This window comes from Drosophila virilis, chromosome 5, assembly GCF_030788295.1.
Source record: "Drosophila virilis strain 15010-1051.87 chromosome 5, Dvir_AGI_RSII-ME, whole genome shotgun sequence".
Taxonomy (NCBI): Eukaryota; Metazoa; Arthropoda; class Insecta; order Diptera; family Drosophilidae; genus Drosophila; species Drosophila virilis.
Window position 1 is genome coordinate 24,853,316 of NC_091547.1, and position 26,431 is coordinate 24,879,746.

Sequence of the window (26,431 nt, forward strand, 5' to 3'; positions counted from 1 at the left end):
GCTGACATTTTTTTGCATGTTGCGGCCAACAATTTAAAAATTGCATAGAACAGAGCAAAAGGAAAGGCAAAAGGTAGCAGGCCAAGTGAAATTCCTGCCATGGAACGTTATATTATTAGCAGGGGCCCCAACCAACTGCCCGTTTCGGTGAGCTGTATAAATATTGCATTACAATAATTTGCCTCGTTGCTGGTCGCGAGTTGTCGCTGGAGAAATTGCGAATTGGATTTCATGTTAATGCAATGTCCTTATCGCTGAACATGTCCTGCATGTGGGGGAACTCCCAATGGGTTCATTTGTTTTCTATTTGCCTCGTTTTTATTGTTGTTGTTAATTGCGATGATGTGGCGCAGTTCATGCCAGAGTTCAGTCGGAGGGGCCTTATTTTTACTTTTTGCCAACAATTTGGCGTCTGTTTTGAACAATGAATTACTGATTTATATCGCCTGCGGCGCGTGCATTCATTGAATATTCAAACACTTTGGCTTACTTTTGATATGAATATCAACTTGGAAAGTGTGTACATTGAAGTTTTCTTTTTATTTGAATGCAATTGTGGTTTACAAATATGTAATGAATACATTTATATATTTATATAATTTTTATCTCATTTTCTCTTTTAACTTTGCGTTTGCACATTCAATATACTTTAGGCATTAGCTTTGTAATGCATTCTGTTAGACATACATAATAATAATAAAAGGTAGTTATAAACAACAGTTTTGTATTTAAAAAATAAAAAAAATATTGTAAACATATGGGCATATGTATTTCTTCAAAAACGTTATGGATAGCTCTGTAGAAAATATTGTATTCTTCATATTTAGTCATGTGGCCTTCTTCAGTATGTCCGTCTCTATAAACTTAAGTAGGTAGGTAGTATAAAAGGTGTACTGGATGTGCTGTGTACTTTGATTTGTTGTTGATTGTATGTTGGTGGTGCGTGGTCTGAGTGTGTGTGTGTGTGTGTGTGTGTGGGTGAACTGTTAACTGTGGTCTGAAGCTGTGTGGCTTTTACTTCGTAATTGTTTAAATATAATTATAAAATCTACTGCGTTTGCTGTTGAATTTCAATCTTCTCGACTGTCATGTCTGGATTCATAGCCGTCGCTTCCTGCAAAAATAAATTTGAAAACAGTTTGAATACCCTGTACTTTTGTTTAGACTGTCGTTTCAACTCACTTGTATTGCCTCAGCCAAGGCTTTATCATGATCAATTGGGTCGCCATCGGATTGAATTGTTATTTTCTGCTCCACACGGGTTTCAACAATGCCATCGCGTTCGGTTTTGTACTGTTGGCAAATGAGAAGAAAGATTAGTAATGTTTCCCAAGCTCACTTAACAACTGTCTCTGACGTAATTCTACCGATTCGCTAATAAAAGGCCATATTAATTGACTTCGAGGTTCAAGATGTTTGAATGATTTATATATATATATATATATATTTGTTGTTGTTCAATTTTATACAATGCACACCATATTACCAATTTGGACAAGAGACCAATGTATAAAATGTACAGTGGGGCGCATACGAATACAGGAAATTGAAGTTAAGTTAAAGTCAAACAAAATCCTACCTCCGAATACTTACTAACGCTGGTTCAGTAACGGATTGCGTGGGGTAACTTACGGTAATCGTTTCCACGGTGCGGGTTTTACTGCTCACGGTTTGCGTAGAGATGATCTCGCCATGTCCTGAGTAGCCAGGCGTATCCTCGCCGAGCACCACTCTGGTGCTTTCAACGTGTGGGCCAGCGGATGTGGTTGCAGAGCTTGCATACAGCGGAGATTTCTGCGGGTTGAGAGACAAAATGTTAAAACAATGATGGCATAATGCAGGTTTTTATATATAAACAATGATAAGCTCCAAAGGATTGTTAAACTTTCAATTGTGTCTACTACAAACCTGGGTGTCAGTGCGTACCACGCTGGAACCATCATATGGCCCATCGATGGGTGTACCAGAGTCGCCTGAGCTGGTCGACGACACACTGTCGCGTCTCTGATACTTAATGGGAGCAACATTTACAATAACAACGGCAATGCAACAAATGAAATACAATCAAAAGTGAAATTAAAAGTCAGAAACAATCAGTTCATGCAAGTCAAAAAGTACAGCCATGCGATGCGAGCTCTTTGGCAAATCAATTTCTTACCTGATCGCCACTTGTTACCGTTGCAGTCGTCTTCACCTCCTGGGTGACAACGCGCTGCTGCTGATTGTTCGGGTCTAAGGTGCGGGTGGTGGCAACGGTCTTCTCCTCAAGCTGTTCCGTCTTGGCGTTCTTGCCCAGATCTTCGTGCGTGGTGGCTGTGCGGGTGGTGACTGCGGTGGCCGTGACATAGGCGCCACTTAGATCGGTAGGTGTTGGATCAGCCTAGGTGGGTGGTTACGTGATTGTCGGTGAGGTTAGTGCGTAATCAACAACATTTAATGTCAGCAACGAGAACAGCAAAGGCGATTAGCAAAAAAAGGCATAGAAAGGATAAACTCAAATTAATCAAGGCTAAATGATGGCATTCAGATTAAGAAAGAAGCGCGAGAGCTTGTGCCCAAAACGTATTAAATTTCACAACTGGTGCTAACCTTGTGCTCCTGTGTCGAGTAGGTCACCTCGCCGGTGCCCAGATTGCGCACCTCCTCCTCTACGTTGTGTGTGACACCGCCATCGTTCTTGGTCAGCACCTGTTTCGTTGTCGTCTTCACCACAGTGGGCGTGCTCACTGGCTTGCCCAGCTTGCTGCCGGCGCCAGCTTGGTTCAACGTGCTTAGCACAATATCCTGGACATTATCACTGCCGTACTGTTGGGTCATGTCGTCGTCCGAGCTGCCCTCAGAGTCGCGACGTAGCGCACCCTTGCCAATGTGCTTGACGCCGTCGAAGAACTGTTGTCGTGTGATCGGCACCGTCTCTGTGGTCGTTTGCACCTGGGCCTGTTTGCCAAAGTGCGAGGGATCGATCTGTGCGTAGTTGAGAATCAGCTTGCCCGTAACTGGATCAGTGACAGCTGTTGCCGGATCTATGTCACCCGTGTTCGGATCGATATCGCCATACTCGCTCTTGATACGGCCTGTCACGGGATCTATTTCGCCAGTCAGGGTCATCGTGTGGGTTACTGTGGTGCGTGCACCAGCGAACCGGGGATCATTAGGATCGACCTGTACAATTTCACCAGTTACCGGATCAATCATATTATAAACATACACGGTTTTGTTGAAGAACTTAAGAACACGACCAGACACGGGATCGATTTCGCAGGTCTCTGGGTCGATTTCCTCTGGGCGACCACGTTCGTCTGTTTTCGATATGAGCAAAATGCGTACGATAATGATCTTGCCCGTCTTTGGATCAACGCGCGCCAGCTTGGTATAAACCTCGCCAGACTCGGGATCCACCTGAGTGGCAGCATAAAGCGGTTCACCAGTGGCCTTGTCCACTTCCCCGGTAGCGGTATAGATCTTGCCAGACGAGGGCTCGATCTTAATGGTGTTCGGGTCGAGCTTGGTTTGTTTCTTGATCTCATGGGTCTTGGGATCGAGGTAGCCGTAGATGGTAATGACGTAGCCTGTTTTCGGATCCACGCTGCTGGAAATGTACTGCTGTTCCTTGGTGCTGGGATCACTGGCACCGGTCGGCACCCAGATCTGGTTCGATTTGGGATCAACAATAATGTCCTTGTCCTTGGCAGCGCTGACCTGTGAGATTGGTGCCTTTGTTGCTGGATCCACGCGCTGTTGAACGATTCGTAGTGAAATGATGCGTGCGTAATCCTTGTCTGGCTTGTTGTTTTTCGGATTGATCTGGTTCTTCAACACAATCTGTCCGGTGGCTGGCTCGATTTTGATGTCGCGTGTTACCGTCTTGCCCGACTTGGGGTCCGTGAAGGTGATTGTGTGCTTGACCAAATCGATTTGGCCATACTTTGTGTCGATCTTGCCCGCCTTTGGGTCGAATTGGCCGCCAGATGTTTCCACCTGAGCTGTTTTGGGATCGATAATGTTCTTCTTCGAATCGAATTTGCCAGCCAGGGATGTCACTTCGACAATTGGATCAATTTGCTGACCGACCTCAATGATGCGGCCCTGGTTAGGATCTATCTTATTCGTTTTCGGATCGATTACGCCCAGTATGGTGATTTGGCCAGTGCCAGGATCAACCTTGACATTCTTGGTAACCACAATCTTGCCAGATTTCGGATCGATGGCCTTGAGCTCACCGGTGCGTGTGTTTATCTCACCATATTTTGTATCCAACAAGCCCGAGTCTAGGTTCAAGACACCAAGCGAGCGCTCGACCTCGCCGTTAACAGTATCTATCTTGCCCGTCGCGGGATCAATGCGGCTTGTAATGACGGTCAGTTCAACAACTGGATTATCCTGTGGCGTTATGCATACAATCTGGCCCAAAGTCTCATCGATACGCCCTGTTTTGGGATCTGTGACGCCTGTAACCAAATGAAGATTGCCCGTCTTTGGATCCAAATCGCCCTGGAACAATTCTTTTTTGCCCGTCTTAGTATTCAGCGCCTCCAAAGTGCCAGTCTTGGGATCAATTACGCCGTACTTGGTATCAATGCGACCTGTCACTGGGTCGAGGATGCCCGTCGAATGCTCGATAGTGCCATTTTCGGCATCAATGCGCTTGGTCGTCGGATCGAATTTCGAGGTGATGACCATAATCTTAACGCGCTTCTTCTTGGGCTTAGCGGCAGCCGCGGCAGCGCCAGCTGCACCAGTACCAGCGCCAGCAGCTGCACCAGGACCCGCACTTGCACGAGATCCAGCTCCAGCTGCAGCTTTTGTTGGCGAACCAGGCTTGGCACCAGCAGCACCAGCTGCAACGCCCACATAACCAGGTTCCTTATTGTATCGCTGGGATTCGAGGAACTCAGCCGTGGGATCAATAATTGGCTTGTAGCTGCCGCGTGCACCCGACGCATAGCCCTGCTGGCCTTGCTGACCCTTCGTGGGCGAGTACGAGCGTTTCTGGCCATCGCTAAGCGGCACTGCCGCGGCGTCCACAGCACTGCCCTGCAGCTTGGCACGCGTCGTTGGCGACAGGTTGCCATCCTGCAGCAGTTTGGCTCTCGACTTGGGCGACAGCTGACCGCGGTTAAGTTTGTCCTGTGTGCGAGGCGACAATTGGCCGGACTTGATTTTCTCGGCGGTCTCCTTGAGGGCATTTTCATTGCCTGGCGCATAGTTAAAGGCCAGCCCGATTTTCTTTTGCTGCGATGTTGGCGAGAGCTGCTCTTGACCATCGGCACCTAGTTGCTTGCCACTATTTGGATCCTGGTCGTAGCGGAAGCCGCCGGGCGTGTACGATTTGCGTGTGGGGCTACTGGCTTTGCCATCAGCATCTACGGCATACTCGTAGGGACGGGTAACGCCGGGTGTTGTCGAGCCGCGCTTTTTGTCACCATCTCTATTGGCATCGCCTTGCTCTTGCTCACCCAGACCAGAGGTAACCACCAAACCAAGACGGCCCATTTCCTTGTCCTTGTCCTTGCCGGACTTGTCCTTGCCATCCTTTGACGGTGAACCGCTCTTGCTCTTGCGACCCGACGAGAATATACCAACACCCTGTTACCCGTTTCAGGCAGCGCAATATCACGGAACGCCAATAAATCAAAAGTGGAAACATAAAACGAAATAATTGGAGGGGGAATACAAAATTAAAATCGAAAATAGATGGAACTTATAAGAAAATTGGATTAACTACTAAAATACAAACTATCATTACTTAGGAGCTGAACTTAAGTGTGGTTGGGCTTGGGATGGGACTAATATGGTTGTATATACACGGGCGCGGGCGCAAACAGTGCGAAAAGGTCTTACGCTGGGCAATATCATAAGAGCTTAATGCTAAATACTTAACGAATCTTATATTACCAAAGTCCTTATATCTAAAAAAAAATGTATAATTATCTTTTGATAACACTTACACGTCTGCCAGATGTATCCGATTTCTTCGAATCGTTAAGTTCGTCATTTCCTGTGGAGCAAATGGTTTTAATAAATATATCTCAATGTATGTATTTGGGCTCTCCAATTACCATTGACTGCACCTGCGGCCGCGGCTGCAGCGGCAGCAGCTGCTTTAGCCGCCTTCTCGGCCCTTTCTCTCTCTTTTTGCTCTCGCTTTTCCTGCTCCTTGCGCTCCTTTTCTTCCTTTTCCCTTAGCTTCTTTTCGCGCAACTTTGCCTCCTTCTCGTCATCCTGTGAGATAAAACACACGACGTTTAAAATCTGACTTTTAGCAGTTTTATAAAATACAATAGAGACAACGCTTACGGAAACATGCAACATAAACAACCGGTTAAAAGGTAAGATAAAGCGCCAAAAATGTCAATGTATTATGTGTATTATTATACAATTAATGCAGTGATATTATCATACAATGTTAATGTAGTTTTAACCAAACCCTTTTTAATAATGGAGCGCAAATGAGGTAGACATTGAGAACTTAAATAGAACTAAACAGATCAAATTTAGATTGGATATATGTATTTGAATCAGGATAGTAAAGTTTTATGCAAATGTAAATCAGACGAAACGGTTTTTATCTATAGTAGAGAAGATATGAGGGCTGAGTAATAGTTTTCTTGCTTTATACAAAATTTACCATAACTAGGAAGTCCGCGTTCATAGGCTTCCAGAGTGAAGGAAAAGGCAATTATGTAATCAAAATAAAATTAGCATTAAAAAGGTTAGTAGGTAAATTATAAAATAGTATAAATTTATAAAATAGTAGAACTTAAATTGCTTTCATATTATACTATGCGCAGGTCGGAATTGAATATACACAATTTTTTTCTATAGATAAGCTCACAACGATCAAAATGAAAGAAAGCAGAAGTCAAGCCAAAGAAATAAAATCTGGAGTAAAGTGGTTAGGAATAAAGGAATCGCATTCTTGATACGATTTTTTAAGAACAGTTTTTAAACAGTAACCTGAGCGAGAGACGAAAAATCGGCAACAGCGGACGCTGCCTCGGCAGCGATGTGGGTCTCATAGTCTCCCTCGAGTGAGCTCTGCGAGGAGGCTGAGGCTGTACCGGTGCTCGATTCACGGATTAACTGGTTAATTGATTATTTAATTATAAAGGGTTAATGTCAGAACAAGTTTGTTTGTTAGCAACGGCAAGATTGGATTCGATTCGAGCAACGAGCAGCAGGACAACAGGCACGTTTTGTCATTGACAATGGGGCACACGATAGTTGTGTGTGTGCGTGTGTGTGTGTGTGTGCATGTGTTTTGGTTTGTGAGTTAGAGTTAGTAACAAACCGAGAAAAAAAAGTAAAGTAAAAAGAATATCTGGTTAACACTCCCATAAATCGTTAAACATGTGATATTCAGCTCAAGTCATTAACAACGCTGACAGGCTGGCAGGCTCAACAGCTAAGCCGGCTAGTTACCTTGTCCTTTTTGTTCTTAATGGGGCTACGGGCATGTGGATCTGTGTCCAGGCTTCGATCTCCACGATGGTCCAAGGTGTTGCTCTTGCGGGCCACCTTCTCCTTTTCAGCTATAGCCAGTGCTGTGCGTAAAGGATTAATAGTTAGTTTCTGAGCTATGAGTTTGGCTGCTTGAATATAGGGACTTGCCATCCATGCTGCGAGATGAGAGACGCGCTCCGGATAGCGCTCTGTCAAATTTGGGCGCCGTGCGGTCAACGGGTGTTGCCTTGCTCTCGTAGTGGGTGCGACCCGAAAAACGGTACTTGGAGCCAAAGCGTGGGAACAGCGTGGACCTGGTGTTCGGTTCTGGTGTCATCAGACGGAAGAAGGTGTGATGCTCCACGCAGGACTTCCACAGCTTCTTGGCGGCACGATGGTTAGCAAGCTTAAAACCGATGGTGGATTCGTATTGCTCGAATTCGCCCGGTCGTATCTTGATGTAGAAATGGTGACGCTTGTACGAGATCTTCAAGATCTTGGGCCAAGCGAAACGGTTAATGCGCAATCTTCAAGAAATGGTTGTTGCTTTTATTTAAATCGATGGAAATTTTGGAGCTACGTACTTATCGCGATAAACCAACAAACCGGACGCACACACACCCAGCATGATGTCCACGCCCTCTGAGTCCTTAGCTGGATGCAAGTCCACACCGTACATGGCCAGCTTCTTGGCGTTCTCGAGATAGTGCAGCTCTGCCTCTGCGGGCGATTGACCTCTGTGCGAAAAGTAGAAGATAGAACAGTCGTTAAGGCGTTTCGACATCAATGGGTGATATTTGCTCTGCTTACTTGTGAGTCTTATGCAGATCCATGACTTTGTCCTCGAGCTCTGATGTCTGATTGGGTGCAATTTTAAAGTCCTTCAGATAGGCGCGTGTCGGCATTTCCTTGGGATCATAGTCGCCCATCTCCGACTGCACAAGGTACGAGCCGAGAAGAGCGTGCGTCACAAAAGTGCAGGGAAGACGTCCTTCTAGAATGTCATTGCGCACTTGCAGGCATAAATGGTAGCGCGTGATGTCCTCCTGGAGCTGTGACGGCTCCGGTGGATAGAACTTGACTGCGAACGCAAGCGGCCAAGGATCTGTGCGAAAGAACTTCGCCACGGGCTTCTCTAAATCGAGCCAAACACGCGGATCGGTAGGCGTATCATAGGTCAAGCCAAAGTAGTCCTTCTCAATTATATTAAGACCAGCGCAGATCGAGTTCACCAGGTCACGACCCTTGGCTTTACGCTGTGTTAGAGATAACGTATGGAAATAAGATAAGATTAAGGCCGGCATTAGACAAGGACTACTCACATCAATGGTCACGTCCAGAATGGAGCCATCGAGCAGTGTGACGCGTGCCAGTGCGGCCTTCGAGAAGGTCGATGAGCTGCTCTTCGGCTTGCTCTTGGTTGGTGTTTCCGGTTCCGCTGGCGCGGATGGTTTAATTTCCGCCGGCATCGTTCTAGACGCTCAGCTACGCAGACAGTTTGCTGAATGCAATCGAGGAGGAGAGAAACGGCGCTGCAATATGAACACAATCAATAATTAAGTCAACAATTTGTAGATGTGCCAGGAGGAAGCCCGTACAACCGGATGTGCCCACTGCAATCGAGCGAATGCGTGTGGTCTCCGGTCCGCAGAACGGTGTCTGGACTCGCCTGCTGGCGCCAGCAAACTGTCAGAAGCCCCTTTGAGCCACCCCAAAGGCTCATGATGTCATGCGATGACATTATTCGTACCAGTACTCGCATTCACATACACACTCATACTTACTTGAAACGAGGTCAATAGTTTCTGCAGCGGATTCTACTTGTTGTGAGCGTAGTTGTTGACGAGCTGTGAATATAAAAGTGTACCATTAAATGCTTAAGCCACTCGAGTTCAGACTGAAATTAAAGTTTAACTAGCGAAAGCCGCAACCTCAACATAATCCCAGTCAAAACCATAAAACCAGATGCTGACCAACGGCCATAAAAGAAGCAACAGTATTTTGAGGCCAGATGTGTGCGAGCTGGAAATTATTTGAAGTCAGGCCGGTTTTAATTAAACAAAAACTTCACGCCCCCACAGCTCCCTTCGCCAACCTCTGTAGCTTAGAGAAAGTGTGCAGAACTCTCCCTGTATTTTGTATTGTCTTCTTAATCAACTAATATATGCCAAAGTGTCAAGGGTTGTTAACTAAATCGACCGTGACATAAGATCCACAAACTCTATATACATATAAATATCGGGATCGTATAAGATTGCGTTAAGTCGGCGATGCGAATCAGCGTCATATGGTCGCATTTATTCCCGCCTGAAACCGCAAGTACAGAGCTTCTATATTTTATTGCACAAAAAATATATTTTAAACATTTTTTTTTTTGGTGGCTTAACGCTAATAAATAATGCTCTATCGCTTTATATCGACGCACCACACCCAGTCAACATTCGAAACTTAAAGAGAGCGAGAGAGAGAGACAGGGCGAGAGAGAGAGAGAGAGAGAGGGGGAGAGCATCGGGGCAAGTGATCAATTGAATGTTTAATTGATTTGAAATTTGTTGCACTTTTTATTTTCTCGATCTAGCGTCATGATCGCGCAAGTTACATGTGAAGCAGAATCTTCCCGAGCGATCGCTAGACAGGCTGAACCAGTTTTGATCAAGGCAACCGCACGAGGCACGCGGCAGTCGGTTTATAGCAAAAAACAAATAAAGCTGAAAAAAAAAAACTAGATTCGAAATCCTCTCAAAGACACCAAAATAAAATAAAACAGCGCGTCACAATTTCGCAGTTGGTGGCGTCATCGTGCCTTCTAAAATGTTCCAAATGTTGAGTTGCCAGAAAACAGCCAACAGACAGCCATATAATTTTTATTATAATATCAAGCGGCTTGTGCTTGTGTTGTGCTTATTTTCATCCACTAAATGCGAGCGGCAACAGTAGCATTCATGTTTTGGGCAATCTGTTCCCACAGTTGACATCATCCATATTAAGTCACCGGGATAATTATTAAGTACGCGCCACAATACTCCAAATCGGCAGCACATGAATAGCATTCCGGGCGATTGACAGTGAAATGTTTCGTCTCTGGGGCCACAATTCGCCGATTGATAGATGCAAGATTGGAGCATGAATCACAGAGCGAGAGAGAGAGAGAGAGACAGAGAGGGGAATTGCAATTTTTATTTTAAGATTGCAATTGCGAATGTTATTAACACATTAAATATAGTATGCTGGGTGCTCTCGAACGCGCTATGATTTATTTTCGTATCGCATTAATGATGACATCATCATCGAGAGGAATTTCCACAAATTATTGAAATTGTTCTATTGCTGCAACAATATTTTGCGCAATATTTTGCAAGACGCCGTCGACACCCAAAAACAGAAGAATGAACGAACGCTTCAATTGAAGGAGGTCGAGGTGAAATTCATCAAGTAGCTAAAATGCACACACACACACACACGCACACACGATCTGGGGCTGGTACGCCGTCTGAGGTCTGGGTGTGCTTCTAATCATGGCGATGTTGCCTCACTGTATACCACTGTTTCGGGGCGTGAGCAAAAATGTATCTACATACTTAAACTTATAAAAAGACCGACTGTGGCAGGCAGAATTGAAAAGCATGCGAACAGTAAAAAAAAAAAAACAACATAGAATTGTATACTCAAAACTCCGAATGAGTTTCAAGTTGTTTCAGCAACTTTTGAATACACATAAATATTTGTTTGTTGTATGCAAATTGCTTGTGTAACATTTTGATAGCAAGTATTGTTGAATAATATTCAAGTACGCAGTGTACTTGAGAATTGTCTGAATACTTTTTCCAGTCATACTAAAATTAACATCTTTTCTCTGTCATACTGTGAAGATTAAGTGCGTGGAATGGGAACGGAATGCCAAAGGCTGGCAAAGATTCGCTCGGCCTGTGGCACTGGCGGTCAATTCAATTAAGTTGGGTCTGGGCATGTCGAGCGAGCTTCAGCGAGAGGCCGTAATTAAGTTTAATTTAATACAACTTAAATCAAATTCAATTTACTCGGACAACAAACAGTTACTCGATGAATATGAACCTGAGCTCCAACCCCAAACCCAACCTCAACCCGATGAGGTGGCTGCCCTCCCATGTGTCATATTCCGTCATGGCATTAGGTCATCTGAAGTTGGAGCTGTTGCTGTTGCTGTTGCTGTTGCTGCTGCTGCTGCTGCTGCTGCAGTGACGTCAGTTTTAGAAGGTGTGTGTGAGTATTTGCAACCGCTATTCACAACTGCCAGCTCACAATAGAGGGGTTCATATTAACGCGTGAAATGCACAAAAGTTGTAGCTGTTCACCTGTTTGAAGATCATCGAAGCGTTACCTATAAATTGTATTCAAAAGATACAAAATTGTATAGAAAATGAGTAGAAGAGTTGCAGGCGGTGCTCACATCCGCAAATAACCAGGTGTAGCACGGTGCGGGCAACTTCCGCATGAAATGCTTTCGCATTTTTCGTAAATACACAACAAAATGTGGATGATGATGATGATATATAAATTTATGAACTACACACAAGTCGCACACTCAGATGTTTATACGAGTGTATTTTTGGGTGTGCGTGCGAAAGAAGTTGTTTGCTTCCATCAGACACAAATATTTAAATAAATGGGTCAATCGATATTTTTGCCTTGGATGGGATTCACACACGTATTTTTGCTGCACTGAATCGGAAGTTGGCGCCATGTTTGCGGTTATCGGCAAAGCGAAGCTGACAGGAAAAACGGCGACATTTGCTACGATAAGCCAGATCCGCTCCAGTTGCATTCCCAGTTCCAGTCGACGGCCGAGTTGTAAATAGTTTGCACTTGTTGACCAATGCAAAAAGTGGATCGAGCACTTGGCCACTTGGTGGCTTCTCTACTCATGCACTCGATGCGGGTATGCGTCAGCGGCTTTGCTCGATGGCGCTTGACGAATCGTCGCCCCACTTCTAAACATAGCCCCGAACCAAGATTATTCTTGCCGATCGCGTGTACTCGATTTAGAGATACCCTATACAGCTCTAAGCTGCCGAGTACGAGTACATGCCAAAAGTTGAAGTCTACACAAAGATTATATATAGATACCTACTTCTAAATATACTTTGGGGAAGCCTCTTTCTGCCTATTCCCAACATTTGGGCACAAGTAATAAGCCCTTTACAACTTCTCAATGGGTACAGGGTATAATGAAGCAAATCAATGCGACTCACGCCCTAACATTTTGCTATTTAAAGTATTCAACGCCTCTAGTTTATGTAGCCAACGAACTCGAGGCGGCTGCCATGCAGCCGGAGAGTTATCGAACCCAGACCCACCCACAAATAGACGCCAGCTGGGGCTGGCAAGGCGAGGCAGGGGGGAGTGGGTAGTCCCACTAAACCAGTAAACAAACCAAAATACACAGCAGGCTCTTTAGCCACATAAATCATAGCGCCCCCCTCGACAACAATAAAAATCGATGCGACAACAAATAAAAATAGAAAATTCAATGCAAAAATGTGTGCGTGCCTGTATCTGTGTGTGTGTATGTGTGTGTGTGTGTGTGTGGGGGGAAAGCGTTTAGCTTGGAGCAAAAAGCTGTTTTCGATCTGTTGGAAAACATGGACACATCGGGAAGAGTAGATAGAGGGCGGTAACAACTCGAAAATAGCCCAATCTTAAAAATCATGAGGGAGCATCTGCACTGATGTATCAATAAACTTGGCTGATGTGGAAACTCGGCGCAATGTGTCAGCGCGCGTTGCAGTGACCCAATATTTTCAAGTTAACGTTAGCTAGAGTAAAGCCTGACTTTGGCTAAGAGAGCCATTCGCTCTCTTTGGGTCTCTTCTAACGCGGCGACACACCTTGTTCTCCCACTACAACCGCTGCTCTTGGCGTTTTGTAGTAGGAGCGAGAGGAAGGGGGCTAAACTTGCCTCGACTGTGGCTTTTGTTGAATTCAGGTTTTTCACGGTGTTTTTCACGTTTGGGCCCGTGTGCTTGCGTGTGGTTAAGTCTGTTGGATCTGACTCTGGCTCTGGCTCTCGCTGGCCACAGTTTATTATAATTTGTTTTTTTTTTCGACTCGCACAGTTTACTCTTTTGTACAGTTATTAGCATTTGCTTTGCTCGTTTCCTTTATTTGTTTGTCTGCTGTGTAGCCAAATTCTTGGCCAAGCAATAACCGGTTTCTAATGCAAGCTCTTTCATTCTCCCTCCCTCTCTCTTTCTCTCTCTCGCTCACTCCGTCTTCTTGAGAGACTTCAACTTGCATTGGCGAGTAGGCTTTTATTGTTATGTGTGCGTACATGGATGTGGCTAGTTGTACTATTTGGGTCAAATATTCTGTCCCAAATGCAAGCCACGTCCGCGTCTTCTCTTCATAAGGCTTTCCATTTATTGTGAAAATCCGCTTTGACGAGTGACGCATAGGTTATCTATGCAGAGTTACCTGCACCATTCATAACTGATAGTTAGCCTCGATTATTTGTACAAATTCGCACTGTGTTTGTTTAGGAATCTTATCGGGCCAAGTACGTGTGAGTAATGCTAGCCTTATCACTCATAGTGCAATGGCCAAAAAGCTTTCAGACTTCCTTCGTACGTTTAGCATTCAATATCAAACAAAATGCCAATAGAGAAAAAGCACGGAGACGCACTAAGTTTACGCTTGATAAGGAAATAACCTGCCTAACGATCAATTTCCAAGGCAGCTGTTGGTTTATTTTTGTGCCAGTGACGTCGACGTCGACATTGCCGACGCCGGCGCCCCTATTCGCTAGTCAACGGCGGGCCTAAACAATCTCAACAGCCATTTCCACTAGCGGTGCAGTTTTCCATCTTTTAACCAGACCGAAAATGTTTTACTGTGTCGCATTTCATATTCATTCGATCGTATTGAATTAAATGGGGAGGTTTACACGTTTCATGGATAAGGGGCAATAATTACTTAAGCACGCACACAACTGTATACAGTGAAAACTCAACAACGAAATCTGTGCGATTTTACAAGAAGAAGAAGACAACAATTTCGAAGGAAAATAATATTTTTGATTGACAGCAAAATCTTGAAAAAATGTACAATTTTAGTTTTTATATTTCCCATGCAATAACAACAATATGGGAGCCGTATATGTCCGGTCTAAAGAGGTTTCACTGTAATTGTATCTCATGCGGCATGTGTTGAATGTTTTGAATGTGTCTCCTTGACTACGCGCCTTTCCCTTGCCAATAAGAATTTGTCGACTTTCCGCCCCTGCTTGTAGCAGTGACCGAAAGCCAAATGCGAAACAACTGAGAAAAACACAAAATGCGACAACGAGTGAGATAGCAACAACAACAAGAGCAACAGCAAAAATAACTCGTAAAGTAGCAAAAGAAACAGAAAAGAAAACGTACGAAAAGATACACCTAAAGCTTGACGAAGCTATGGCCAAAAAGCGACAGCGTCAACGTTCTCGCTCTCTTCCACTCGCCACTCTGCTGAGAGCGTGGTGAGAGAGTGTTTAGCTTTTATTTGTGTGTGCCCGTGTGCGTGTGTGTATGTGTGTGATATGAAGTCATACTGTTCTTGCTGTGTGTGTATGTCAAAAGCATAAAATTATTCGGAGTCGAAGCAGGCAATCGAAAACTCTGACCACAGCCCAAAAAAAAAAAATAGCTTGTGTGCGAGCTAAACAACAGTTAATGGCGCGTTTGCCGTTGTTGCAATGGAATGAGACCACATACAGCTAAATGGAAAATTAAAGCTCAAGTTGAAGTTGCAGTTGCCGTTACTTACGAGTAAGCTGTGCTCGAATTTTCAGTTATTAATCCACAGGAAGCGTTGAATACTTTGCGGCGCTTTTCCACAATTACGTTTTCGTTTGTTTTCACTTTTCACAAACGCCTGGCAGATTTTAGTTGACTTTGCACATACGCAAATACACACACACACAGCTGTACACCAAATACATATAAGCAAATTCTTGGCCACTTTTTCTATTGAACACAAAAAAAGACAATTTATTGTTGTTGTTGTTGTCGTCGTCGTTGAATACCTGTTGAAAATTGACGTTGAGTGAGTAATAGAGAATAGTAAAATAGAGAGTGAGCGCAGTAATTGGGTGGAAACTAGGCGTGGGTGTGTGAAATAGTGCACTAATGCGGTACCAAAATTTAAGTTGTACTATTTTTATTTATAAACACAAAATTGCGCGCGAATTTTCGCAACTGGCACACAGATGCAATGATTTTTTTTTTCTGGCAATTCTCTTGCCTGTTATTATATTTTCCCTATTGGCCTGCGGCGGCTAACGTACCGTGATAAAAATATTCGAAATGCTACGCACGAAGAGCAAACTGGTACTGAGATAAATTTTTATATTGAAGAGGCAGAGTCACAGTCGCAAAGCAACCACTGCCTCACGAATTGAGTTAGTATGAAAAGAGAGTGAGAGAGAGAGAGAAAAAGAGCGCGCATGACGTCATGGCTACAAAACGTAAGCGTAAGTGCCCACCTTCTGGTCTAGATGGCAACGCTCAATTGCTCAACTGTTGAGCATCGCTCATAACCTGAGTTTTACACTTTGTTTGCTTCATTTCAATTGGACCGTTATTATGGAAACAACGTTAATTAAACTTATACGAATATGAATATTTTTTATTCAACTGCTAAATGTAAATAAATGTAACATAAAAATTTACAATGATTGTGTGATCTGAGAGTTCGATTGGATGAAACCTTCGCATTCGAACTTCTCCCACTCCTCCTCTACGTGTCTTAAAAGGGCGCGTAATAATATATATATATAAAATAAGTCGCGTAATAAAGTTTGAAGCCTTTGGAGTTATGACGTCCACGACTTTGGGTCGTGGTCTCTTAGGTCTCTTTTCAAATCGGAAGTTCGCATGTTCCAGGGGGTGCCAGACAGCTATGTGTGTTGAGAGAATAAAATAAATGTTATAAATAAATAACTCGTGTTTTTTTATTTTTGAGCGCTTGTGAATGTTACAAATGTTTGTTTATCAAATAGACACATAAAGGTTTCCGCTTAAGAGTATGCTGTGATAATTTTCTGTACATGCACTGCTTGAAGTCATCGCACCGGCTAAACAGCAGCAAGCAGTGCAAACAGTATGATCTCGCATATGGAAGTATGCAACGATTTTTTTACTTACGCAATATCTTTCAATATTGCATGTGAAAGTATGCAATGATGTTTTTTAGACTTACAATTGCAAATTTTCCAAAAACTCGAATCGTTGAAGTCCAATCGCGGCAAGATACGAGCGCAAAAAGGTATAAATAAACAAAATCGTACTAATTTTTAACCGGAACATCGCTAAAAAAAAACCAGAAACTTTAAAATTATAACGGAGTCGTTTTGTCCTTCTCCAAAGCGCCATCTCTTGTTTGAATGATGTAGTTTCTTACAAATAGTAAGCGCCATCTATTGCATAAAAAGCTTGCCTCACGTCTACTGCATTTTGCGAAATGTTGGAGAATCAGGACTTTTGTCGAAAGATTTTGGGCGAGAAATAGCGGAGATTTTCAGATTGAAAACTCCAAATGGGCATAACTCAAGTATTTAAAGTCCGATCGCGGCAAGGTTGCGCGTTTTGTGTTCTTTATATCCAGGACCAAGCCCACTTTTCGAAAAAAAACCAATAAAAATATGAATTATTTAACTACATTTATTTATTCAATGCATTAGTGCTACCGCTTGCGGTACAGGCAAGGCTTGAGCGAGAAGGGCTTCAGTTTGACTAGCTTGTCAACGTGTTGCATTTTACGAAATTGGAAAAAGTAGAAATAGTTCACAGCCACATCCTTCTTGACCAGATCAAATCCGCAAGATTTCATAAAGCGCACAAACTCGCGAACATCCTCGAAGCGGGACTGAATCTCTGCAATGTAGACATTGCCGTGCAATTTGAGCACACGGTTCGCCTCCAGCAGATAATCCGTGAGGTTGGTGCCCATCAGCGAGAGGCAGTAGACGGCTACGTCCAGCGATTGCGGCTCCAGCGGCGTTTTGGTGATGTTGCAGGCAATGATGTCGGCCCGGGTCGAGACCAAGTCCATGGAGTACACCTTATTGGGCACCGATTTCGCCAGCATGCCCTCGCCGCAGCCAAAGTCACCAATGATGGCCGTTTTGGACAGCCTCTTGATGGTCTTAATGATGCGCGCCAACGGATTCGCTGGCCATTTCTCCACCTGCTGACGATAGCCGGCGTGATAGGCTTCGAAGGCATCGCCATCCGAGCGGAAAAGTTGCTCCGCCTTTTGGCTGTTCATCGTGTACAGCTGCTCATTGATGTAGCGAAATCGACCGCCCAGCAGCTCTGACTGCAGCTTATTGGCCAACGTGGTCGGTGGGCCAGCTGCTGCGGTTGTGGGCGTCGCCTCCATGGCCTCGACTGCATCCTGTATTAAGGCTGGCTTCAGTAGTGTCAGCTGCTTCTTTTTATCCTTGGCTGTTTTGGCTGCTGGCCGCTGCTTTTCAATGCGTCCGCTTCTGACCTTGCGCATGGCCCGCAGCTCATCGTCCGCCTCATCATCTGAGGAATCCGGCGGCGGCGCTAGCGGCCCTCTGCCCAGTCTGTAGCCCGCGACTGTTGCCCGTGTAGAATCTGACTGATCCGCCTGCTTCTTTGCCTTTGGTTTTTTCTTCTTGAGTTTTTTGGCTTTTGTCTTGGCAGCGGCTCCACTGGCCGCTTCCTGCACGGGCTTGAATTGGATGACTTCAGCTCCCTTGTCCCACGGTGGCACCTCGAACACCATATTTTGTTATTATTTATTTAATTTGATTGATTTATAAATAAAATAATTTGGGCAACACGTGAAATTGAATTGTTATTGTCAGTGTGACCGTAGCCGGTCATAGCATAAATACCAAAAAAATGAGCAAAATAATACCACAAAACATCTTCTTTTTAAAAGTGCTGACAACTCGATGCAAAAAGCGCGCTTTTCAAAAAGGCAAAAAAAAGGCAAATCTCTTTTTAAATAATTTTTATTTTTGCACTAAACTAAAGTTCAACAAGTTTTTGTATTAATTTATAATTTTCGGTTTCTCGCTATTCACGTACAACTAATTAACTTAAAGCATATATTTTTTTAACTGATGAAAAAAGTGTGTGCTCGGAAAATTGATTTCTTCTTAGGCTAAAATCGTAATTATGACAATCAGTTTTCAACGTACAACTAATACAGGCGCCATTTGAAGGTCTTAACAATTTATTGTAAACTGTTGTTCAAATGTGTTTTTTTGTTTTTATTTTTTATTAAGAAAATGCTTAATCTATTTTGTTTCCCAACAAACCTTATGCGCTCCATCCATTCAATTTTCACATTTATTAGACTTTTCTTGTCGGTTGTTAGACGACTTTTTAATGCAGTTTCGCTTTACATTACCAACTACAAAACACTTGCGATTTACAATGGCTAAAACCTATGCAATTTCTGTTAAATTTTCAGTAATATTACGACAATAATTACGCGCCTTACCTCAACTTGCCAACTTTGACTCTTTAGCTGCTTCAATCTTCTTTTCCGGATCTCTCGAAACTATAAACTAAATTTTTTTGCTTTGTGTTCGTTACACAAATTTTGTTTACTCTCTCTCTAAAATGAATTGTTATGCAAAATACCAATAAAGTTAGGCATACAATTTAAAGCATTTCTGTTTTTATCTCTTTGTAATACAAAAATATAATTACAACGGAACAGGGTAGACTGACTGTGCGGCTTAACTCGTTTAATACATTTAACTACATTCCTAGAGATTTTGGCAAAGAATGGAAAAAATGGGGGTGGGGGGAGACTCAAGAATCTCGTTTTAGAATTAAATGCGCTCTAAGTAGCCCTCAAAATTGTAGTTTCCTATGCTTGATTTGTATTTAATTTAGCTTACGGCCTACGAGTAATTCAATTACAATTAGTAGTTGACGCCGCCCGACGACAGCTGCTCGCTTGCATCTCAAATTTATTGTGTGTGTGTGAATCTTGTATCATATGTGTATTTATATTTATAAAATAACAAGTAGCGCCGCCTAGTAACTGGCCTCGTGACCGGCTAAGATGTACAGATCGTGCCCCTCCTCGCTGCCCAGCGAGCCGGTGCGCAGTAGTTGACTCTCCAAGGCGACGACCCTAGCAACGAAAACGAGAAAACGAGATAGATTTATATATTAAACAGCAGTAGCTATTATCGGGCTCTGTCCTGCTCAAGAAATATTACACCTATGCTAAAAGTAATAGCCTGAACTCCTTCCAAGTCATTAACTTCTTATGAAGAGATTTGAAAAGGAGGCTTTAAATCAATCGGTCAATAGCCCAAATAAACTAAGGGAACTCCAATGTCTGCCCAGGAAGGGAGAATATTCCGAAAACTGATTAAAACAAACTAAAAAGTTGCATACAACTGTTTTCTATCCATTTTTAAGTCTGAAGTCACCAATGCGTCACTCAGACAGATTAAAAGGTTTTCTCTAGCAAGAGTATTGGATATACTTACTTATCGCTGCCCAGCAACCGATAGGTTCGACTCATGTCCTTGATCTCTTGCGTCACTTCGCCATTGCGCAGAGACTTGCCCTGCATGCCGTGCTTGTGGAATGCTAATACACTGTCCGGTAGACAAACTAAAGGAAAAGAATCATTGATATTGGGATAAGGAAATCGAGAATGAGAGCCAGAGCGAGATGTCATACCAATACTGTCCACGTTAAAGTCGAAATTGAGTTGGGCAACCATCTTTTTGTGCTGCTTGGGATTGCCCTGCAGGGTGACCACCTGCATCACATTGCCATAGCAGACAAGAATTGCATCCTTCTCTACCTGATGAACGCGCACCACCTTCAAGAGATCACGGCGAGGCACCATTGTGGCCATGGCATCATACTCCAAGTCCTCCGAGTGGAACCAGCTGGCACCTGAAACATGGAACGAAGCGTTAATCAACTGTTGCCTCAGTGCATCGAATGCGGACTTCCACTGTTCATGTTGATCAGCTCCAACTTGAGGCAGCCGTTGAGGGCCTTTCGAACGCCCGTGCAGACAATCGGATACTCCAGCTCGGGCGTGATGATCATTTCAAATACGGGCGTATGTCCGTTTTGAACGCAACCATGGCCGCCGCCTAGGATGCTGATGGCCGGCCACTCGCACTGCTTCAGCAGCATAAACTTGTTGAGCGGATCATACCACTGCATCAGGAAGATTCCGCTGGGCGTCGCACCGCACAGATACTTGTATCCGTTGTACGGATTCCGGGTGACGCAGCACTGGGTGCAGCCCTTCGTGTCGGGCACTTTGGTGGTGAGCGCGAATTTCCGCGGCACAAGCCTCTCCGGTATCTTGTTCATGTGCAGCGAGAAGCGCACCGTCTGCTTGGAGTGCAGTGCGACTAGATCGTGCCGATACAGCTGGCAGGATTTGCCGGAAAGGCTCATTAGCACGTCTTTGATCACATATAGCCAGGTGGTGCGGCGCGGGAAGAGCTGATCAATGGCCGCGTCGTGCAGCTCGTTCATGTTCAGGTTGTAGATGCCCTCCTCGGCTCCAATCAGCAAATGCTGATCCCGTGTCTCAGGATGTATCCACGAGGCGGTGCAGTGCACGCGCAACGGGCAGCCGTTAAAGATTTTGGAAAAGCAAGCGCCCATGTGCACCTTGGGCGTCGGTGGCAGCCCATTCGAGATGGGCCTCGGCGGCGTATGCCGTCGGCGATGCGAACGCTTTGGCGGCACAGGTGGCGTATTATTCAGCAGATCCGGCTGCGCCTCTTTCTCGACTGCAACGGGAAATGGGGATTATTTTAGCTGGACTAATCTGACCACCAATTCCCACTCACCCTCGTCATCGTCCTGGGCACCGCCGTCGCTGAGGCTGCGCGTGCGCGACGTCTTGCCCATGTCATTGAGCAGACCGATAAGCTGATCCATGGAGCTGTGGCGTCGCGGCGAGTCCTCTACTCCATTCTGTTTATACCGTATACAACATAGAAATCATCCCATCTACCCTTCAATCAGCTTCAGATACTCACCTGGTTGCTCTCGCTTCGGTAATCACAGTTGCTGTTCTCGCTGCCGGTCGCGTCCGTCTGGGATGACTCTAGGACTTCACTGCCGCTACGCAGCAGATTCTGGTAAACATGCGTCGAGCTGCTGGCTGTGACGCCGGCGCCAGATAACGATGCAGCTGCAGCCGCAGCAGCTACCGCCGCCGCTGAGCTGGTTGAAGCGCTGTTGGAATGCAAGAAGCCATCGCCTGCTGACTGTGTGCTAGCCGGGGGCGTGGCAATCGCCTCGTGCCTGTCCAGGCCATTGCTGCCTTTGCCGCCGCCGCCGCCTCCGCCACTGCCGCCACTGCCGCCGACTGCATCGCCGCTGGAATTATCGAGTAGTAGGAGGCGATTATAAAAGGATGCGGATGACGCTGCTGCTGATGTGCTGCCGGATGCGAGCGATGAAAGCAACCCAAGCCCATGGATGTCGCCACCATGAGACGCGGCTGAAGATACCGCAGCCGCCGCCGAGCGATAGTTGCTGCTATTGCGCAGATAGTGCGCAGCGGAGGCGGAGCAACCAGCGCCTGAAGTTGATGCCGACCCAGAGGCACAGCCGCCGGCGGCGCCAGCAGCAGCAGCAGCAGCAGCAGCAGACGACCCAGAAGACGCCATCGGACCGCCACTAGGAGTCGCATTATTCATGGCAATGTCGACGTCTAGATTGATGTCGTTATCGCCATCGCCATCGCCAATGCTGGTGGTGCGTAAATTGGAGAGGCCCAGATAGGCGCTTAGGCCCGGCATGGAGACCAGCGAGGCGGAGATGCTCATGGGATTCAGATTCGAATTCAAATTGGAGGCCAAGGCGCTGCTGGTGCTGGATGTGGTCAGTGCGGTGGTTGATTGCTGCTGGTTAAGCTGGTGATGGTGGTGCTGGTGGTTCTGGTTGTGGTTGTGGTGGTTGTGCTGAGTGGCTATGACGACATTGGCTATGCCGGTGCCGGTGCCTGTGCCGCTGCCCGTGACCGAGGAGTGATGATGATGATGATGCTGCTGCTGATGATGATGTTGATGGTGGTGGTAATGATGGCCTCCACTGGTTCCGCTACCGCCACCGCCGCTAATGATGCCGCCGGCGCTGCTGTTGCTGCTGCCCGCGCCAGCCCCGCTGTAGCCCCCATTTGTCGATGCACCGCCCCCGCTGACGATGCCGCCTCCAGCGACGCAATTGTTGGAGCAGCTGCACTCGGCACTAAGTGCCGAATCTTTGGTGTCATTCAATGGCAAAGTTGCTCTAAGAGCGACACAGCGAGAGAAAGATAGGGATAGAGAGCAAGTGAGATCCGCATGGGAAGAGAAAGAAAAAGAAAGCCAAAGTGTTTGAGCTTCTTGATAAACGCACAACTATCACTTTGTAGGCCCTCTCTAGAGGCGAGGATTTGTGTTCGTGGAGTGAGCCGAAGGTGTTGTTTTTGTTGTTGCGTGCAGCTTCAGACTGGACGTGTAGTGTGTGTGGGGGGTGTCAGAATTGCATTCCAAATGGGTTAATAGTAAGACTGCGTGTGTGGGTGTGTCTGGGTGAATCTCCCGAGGATATATGTGATGGCTTATGTTGTTGTTATTTTAGTTGTTGTTGTTGTTGATGATGTTAGTGTGCAACACATGCATTCGAATAGGTTGGACAACACCGCGAAATAGAGACAAGACTAGGAATGGTTTCTATAATAAAATATGGACTGGTCTTATGTGACGCAATATAAATAAATAAGGTAATGCGAATGCCATAAATTATTCATAAGATGCAAAACTGTGCACAAAACAAATATGCATTCCACACACACACAGATCCACAGGCAAAGGCACACACACGCACACGCACACGAATAGAAAATAGCCTCGCACATGAATGCACAGAAAATGGAAACCGAAACACACAAAACAGAGCACAACACACGGAGAAAAATAATTCTTAAAAAAAATGAACAATTTCAGCAATATCCGAAATGAAATGAATTGAAGCAAGCAGCAGCAAAATAGAAAACAAGAAGAGCTGCAATTCTCTATGAAAAATCTCAACAGTTGCTCAAAGGCGGGCATGTGTGCTGGGGTAGGGGGAAGGGGCGCATGGAGACGAGGCAAGTGGCCGTCTGTTCATTTGCAAATTAGTTTTGAGTACTGTCCTTTCCTTTTTTTGCCAGCCTTATTTGCAATTTGTTGCTCCTAAACATGCCACAGCTCACAATTCATCAATTCATCATTTGTTCAATTAGCAATCGAGTGCAGAATGAGGCTTTTGTGTGAGCTGCGGGTATTTTTGTAATAATATTTTTGGGAATTTTAATGCCTTTTGGCAAATGGAAAAGTTACGCTTGTGCGCATATTTTGACAAGCTTTCACCTCTGTTTAATAAACGCCCGCGGCAGAAGTGGCTGTGTCTATGCCGGAGCATAATTGCCCAAATAGGTCTCTCCGTTTTTCTTATTTATTTGTGTCATATGCCATTTGGTAGAATACAATAAGACAATACAAATGTGATGCCCTTTTATGGGGTGGCAAGCAATCAAATAAATAAAGGTCTACCCGGGATTATTGGCACCAGTTAGCAGCGGCCATAAGAGTTATAATAACTATAAAAGCAATGTGTGGACAACTCTTTACGCACGCACTAAATAAACAATAGACGGAAAGTTGTAAAAAGGGTCCGGGCTACGGATGGACTCGTTAAATTTCCGTATGATCGCATGCTTGTATGAATTAGTTAAGAATTGTTTTCGTCTGTCGGTTGAATCTTTATTTTTATAGTCCACGCATAATTTAGCTATCGACAGAGAACGCTGTGCGTATGCGTATTATGCACAGCAGACAAATGCAAATTACGTATACGCACCGTAGAAGCTTTGAACAGAGCCCAAGCAGATAATAACCAAACAAACACAAAATTAACAAAATAAATACAAGGACTGCAGAAACTTGTAAATAAAGACAGTAAATAAATTGAAGAAAATGGGAGTTAAAAAATATAGACACAAAGTAGGTGAGATTAAGGTAAAAACAAACTAACACTGGCCAGCCACAGATGATAATTAGATAGATAGAGAGAGAGAGAGAGAGAGAGAGAGAGAGAGAGAGAGAGAGAGAGAGAGAGAGAGAGAGAGAAAGAGATAAGGAGCGAGGGAGTAGTAGGACAAAAGGGAGACTCAAATTTGACTCTAAGGAAACGTTGTCTCGGTGTATTTGTGTGTGGATAGATACCTCTATGCATGTGTGTAGGAAACTTCACCAGTTAGTTGAGCTTTGTAAACATGTTTCTGTGTGCGTATTGTCTATATGATATTGTATGTGTAGGGGGGATTTGAGAGGTAGTAAGTGTCGTGTTGCTTAGTTAATTTGCCCAGCTAAATCTAAGTTTTGGTTTTTTTTGTTTGTTTCACAAAAGAAATTATTTGGTGTAGTTACCTTAACTTTAGTTCCTCATCAATATATTGTAAGAGGCTCCTACAAAAATCAAACACAAAAAATATACGAAAAGAAAACGAAAATAAAAGAATAATAAATCGTTGTTAAGATTCCAGTAGAAACAAAAAGAAAATTAGTTTAAAAAGTGTAAAAACATTTTCAATAATAAAACCAAAACAAAAAGTCAAGCAACTGTCATAACTTGTGAATAAATTTGGTTTCAAAATTGTGTTTTGTATATGCTGAAAATCTTTAACTGTTATTTGTAGCTGTAACTGTAAAGCGGGCGCCGTTAAATGGAAATCAACGAAGAAAAGGATGCTGTTAGGGCTAATTAAACACAAATTAACTAATTTTCAAAAGGCCATCATTTGTTTTAGTATCATATTTTCCAGCACTTAACTGAGGGATAACCCCAAATAGGCTTATTAAACAGCAGAAAAGTCACAAAATATAAAAGTCTAAAATAATTGGCTAATATTTTCAGTGCTCTTTCGGCTCTAATGATGTTTATTGTTCTTTGCGCATTTGTTGTTGCTGTCGGGTAGCCTTCGGCGGCAGCCCAAAAGTCCACAAAAGAATAACATTAGGAATTGTGTCACCCGCGCAAACTTTTCGGGCGCCAATCGAGCCGCGTGGGCGAAGGCGTGGCAGTCTGCCAATACACTTGGCACTCTTCGGTGGGGTAAGCGTTTTACACAAGTACATAAAAGTTGACGCTGTCGATTTTTATGGCATCAATAAAAAAGTAAGCAGGACAAATTTGACAGGCTCGCCCAACAAGGGGGGGCAGCAGTTGTGCAAGTGGCAAACGCATATGTGTATCTGCATAGATGGCAATCCTTAAAGGTTAGCAGCTGCCTGACAATGTCATCGTTGTAAATCACAAATAGCACGCATTATGTCGGTACAACGTGGCGTATACGTGCGCGTGTTAATTGTTAATATTGATTTCCCCTTTTACGAGGGTTAAAATCAAACGAAATGTAAGAGCGAACGAAACTATATTATTGGTTAGTAACAACAGACGAGTCCGATTTGTTCGCTTCCGATGGTATACCAACTGGTATTTTTTCGAAGAATTACAATTACATGTTTTATTTGATTCCAAATTTAAAAACAAACTCATATCCTGTAGCTACTTTAGGCATTGTTTGAGAAAACTTCTTTGGATATGTGGAAAGAGTATTTAATCTGCGCCAATCCATTTGCTGCTGCGCGTGGGTGCATGTTGTATGTGTGTGTTATATGCAATTCTATTGCCGCTTATTATTATTGTATAGCATACTTTTGTGCGTTCGCTCTTGCAGGCAGCTGCTAATTGCAGCGTTGCACTGGGAAATACGCATCCATCAACCTACACAGGTTGCCTAGGTAACAATTATTTCGCACAGAGTTGTTCCCAGCACGTAGAGCCAACTAAGCGCGAGCGCGAAATTCCTACTATGAAACGTTTGCGTGCTTGCAGCAAAAGTAAGCACAGCTCCAGCATACGTGCAGCACGGCTGACAATTGCCAGCACACCAAATTGTGTGT

The 26,431-nt window shown here is 44.5% G+C and overlaps 3 protein-coding genes across 13 annotated transcripts in view; all 3 read right to left on the reverse strand.

Annotated features, from left to right (window-relative positions):
• Positions 1 to 486: 486 nt before the first annotated feature.
• cora (erythrocyte membrane protein band 4.1 like coracle) lies at positions 487 to 15,786 on the reverse strand. Of its 8 annotated transcripts, none has more exons than XM_070209565.1 (17): positions 15,743 to 15,785; positions 15,223 to 15,481; positions 9,228 to 9,290; positions 8,766 to 8,975; positions 8,254 to 8,699; positions 8,028 to 8,180; positions 7,612 to 7,970; positions 7,423 to 7,544; positions 6,958 to 7,083; positions 6,060 to 6,222; positions 5,949 to 5,998; positions 2,590 to 5,586; positions 2,159 to 2,380; positions 1,909 to 2,010; positions 1,633 to 1,794; positions 1,183 to 1,293; positions 487 to 1,114 (listed from the first exon to the last, which is right to left on the reverse strand). In XM_070209565.1, exons 4-17 carry the CDS (start codon positions 8,910 to 8,912, stop codon positions 1,049 to 1,051), a joined length of 5,226 nt encoding a protein of 1,741 aa, XP_070065666.1. In that variant the 5' UTR covers positions 8,913 to 8,975; positions 9,228 to 9,290; positions 15,223 to 15,481; positions 15,743 to 15,785; the 3' UTR covers positions 487 to 1,048. The 8 variants fall into 8 exon arrangements, with proteins under 8 accessions (XP_070065666.1, XP_015024736.1, XP_032293041.1 ...); XM_015169250.3 differs by lacking the exon at positions 6,958 to 7,083 and adding an exon at positions 6,629 to 6,655 and having other exon boundaries at positions 15,743 to 15,784; XM_032437150.2 differs by having other exon boundaries at positions 2,590 to 3,162; positions 15,743 to 15,782.
• A 1,311-nt stretch (positions 15,787 to 17,097) lies between these two features.
• LOC6635350 (ribosomal RNA-processing protein 8) lies at positions 17,098 to 18,304 on the reverse strand. Its single transcript, XM_002058860.4, has one exon. The coding sequence runs from the start codon at positions 18,208 to 18,210 to the stop codon at positions 17,140 to 17,142; it is 1,071 nt and encodes a 356-aa protein (XP_002058896.1). The 5' UTR covers positions 18,211 to 18,304; the 3' UTR covers positions 17,098 to 17,139.
• Positions 18,305 to 19,432: 1,128 nt separating this feature from the next.
• Positions 19,433 to 26,431, reverse strand: part of hppy (MAP4K3-like protein hppy) — a 40,322-nt gene continuing 33,323 nt past the window's right edge. Inside the window, exons 8-14 of one of the 4 annotated variants that reach the window (XM_002058859.4) lie at positions 24,896 to 24,934; positions 21,476 to 21,818; positions 21,284 to 21,410; positions 20,426 to 21,223; positions 20,142 to 20,363; positions 19,946 to 20,072; positions 19,433 to 19,581 (exon numbers count right to left, since the gene is read on the reverse strand). In XM_002058859.4, coding sequence (XP_002058895.2) covers positions 19,482 to 19,581; positions 19,946 to 20,072; positions 20,142 to 20,363; positions 20,426 to 21,223; positions 21,284 to 21,410; positions 21,476 to 21,818; positions 24,896 to 24,934 — 1,756 coding nt within the window. In that variant the 3' untranslated portion in view covers positions 19,433 to 19,481. Of the gene's footprint in view, positions 19,582 to 19,945; positions 20,073 to 20,141; positions 20,364 to 20,425; positions 21,224 to 21,283; positions 21,411 to 21,475; positions 22,734 to 24,895; positions 24,935 to 26,431 lie in introns of all 4 variants that reach the window. The other 3 variants (XM_032437125.2, XM_015169246.3, XM_070210606.1) reach the window with 3 other exon arrangements.

Bases quoted from the DNA above. Each gene is read 5' to 3' on its own strand.
- cora (XM_070209565.1), bottom strand. From the start codon at position 8,912: ATGCCGGCGGAAATTAAACCATCCGCGCCAGCGGAACCGGAAACACCA. The intron at 7,971-8,027 runs GTACGTAGCTCC...CATTTCTTGAAG, and splicing joins TTGTTGGTTTATCGCGATAA to ATTGCGCATTAACCGTTTCG. The intron at 1,795-1,908 runs GTTTGTAGTAGA...CTCAACCCGCAG, and splicing joins TGGTACGCACTGACACCCAG to AAATCTCCGCTGTATGCAAG.
- LOC6635350 (XM_002058860.4), bottom strand. From the start codon at position 18,210: ATGGTGTTCGAGGTGCCACCGTGGGACAAGGGAGCTGAAGTCATCCAA.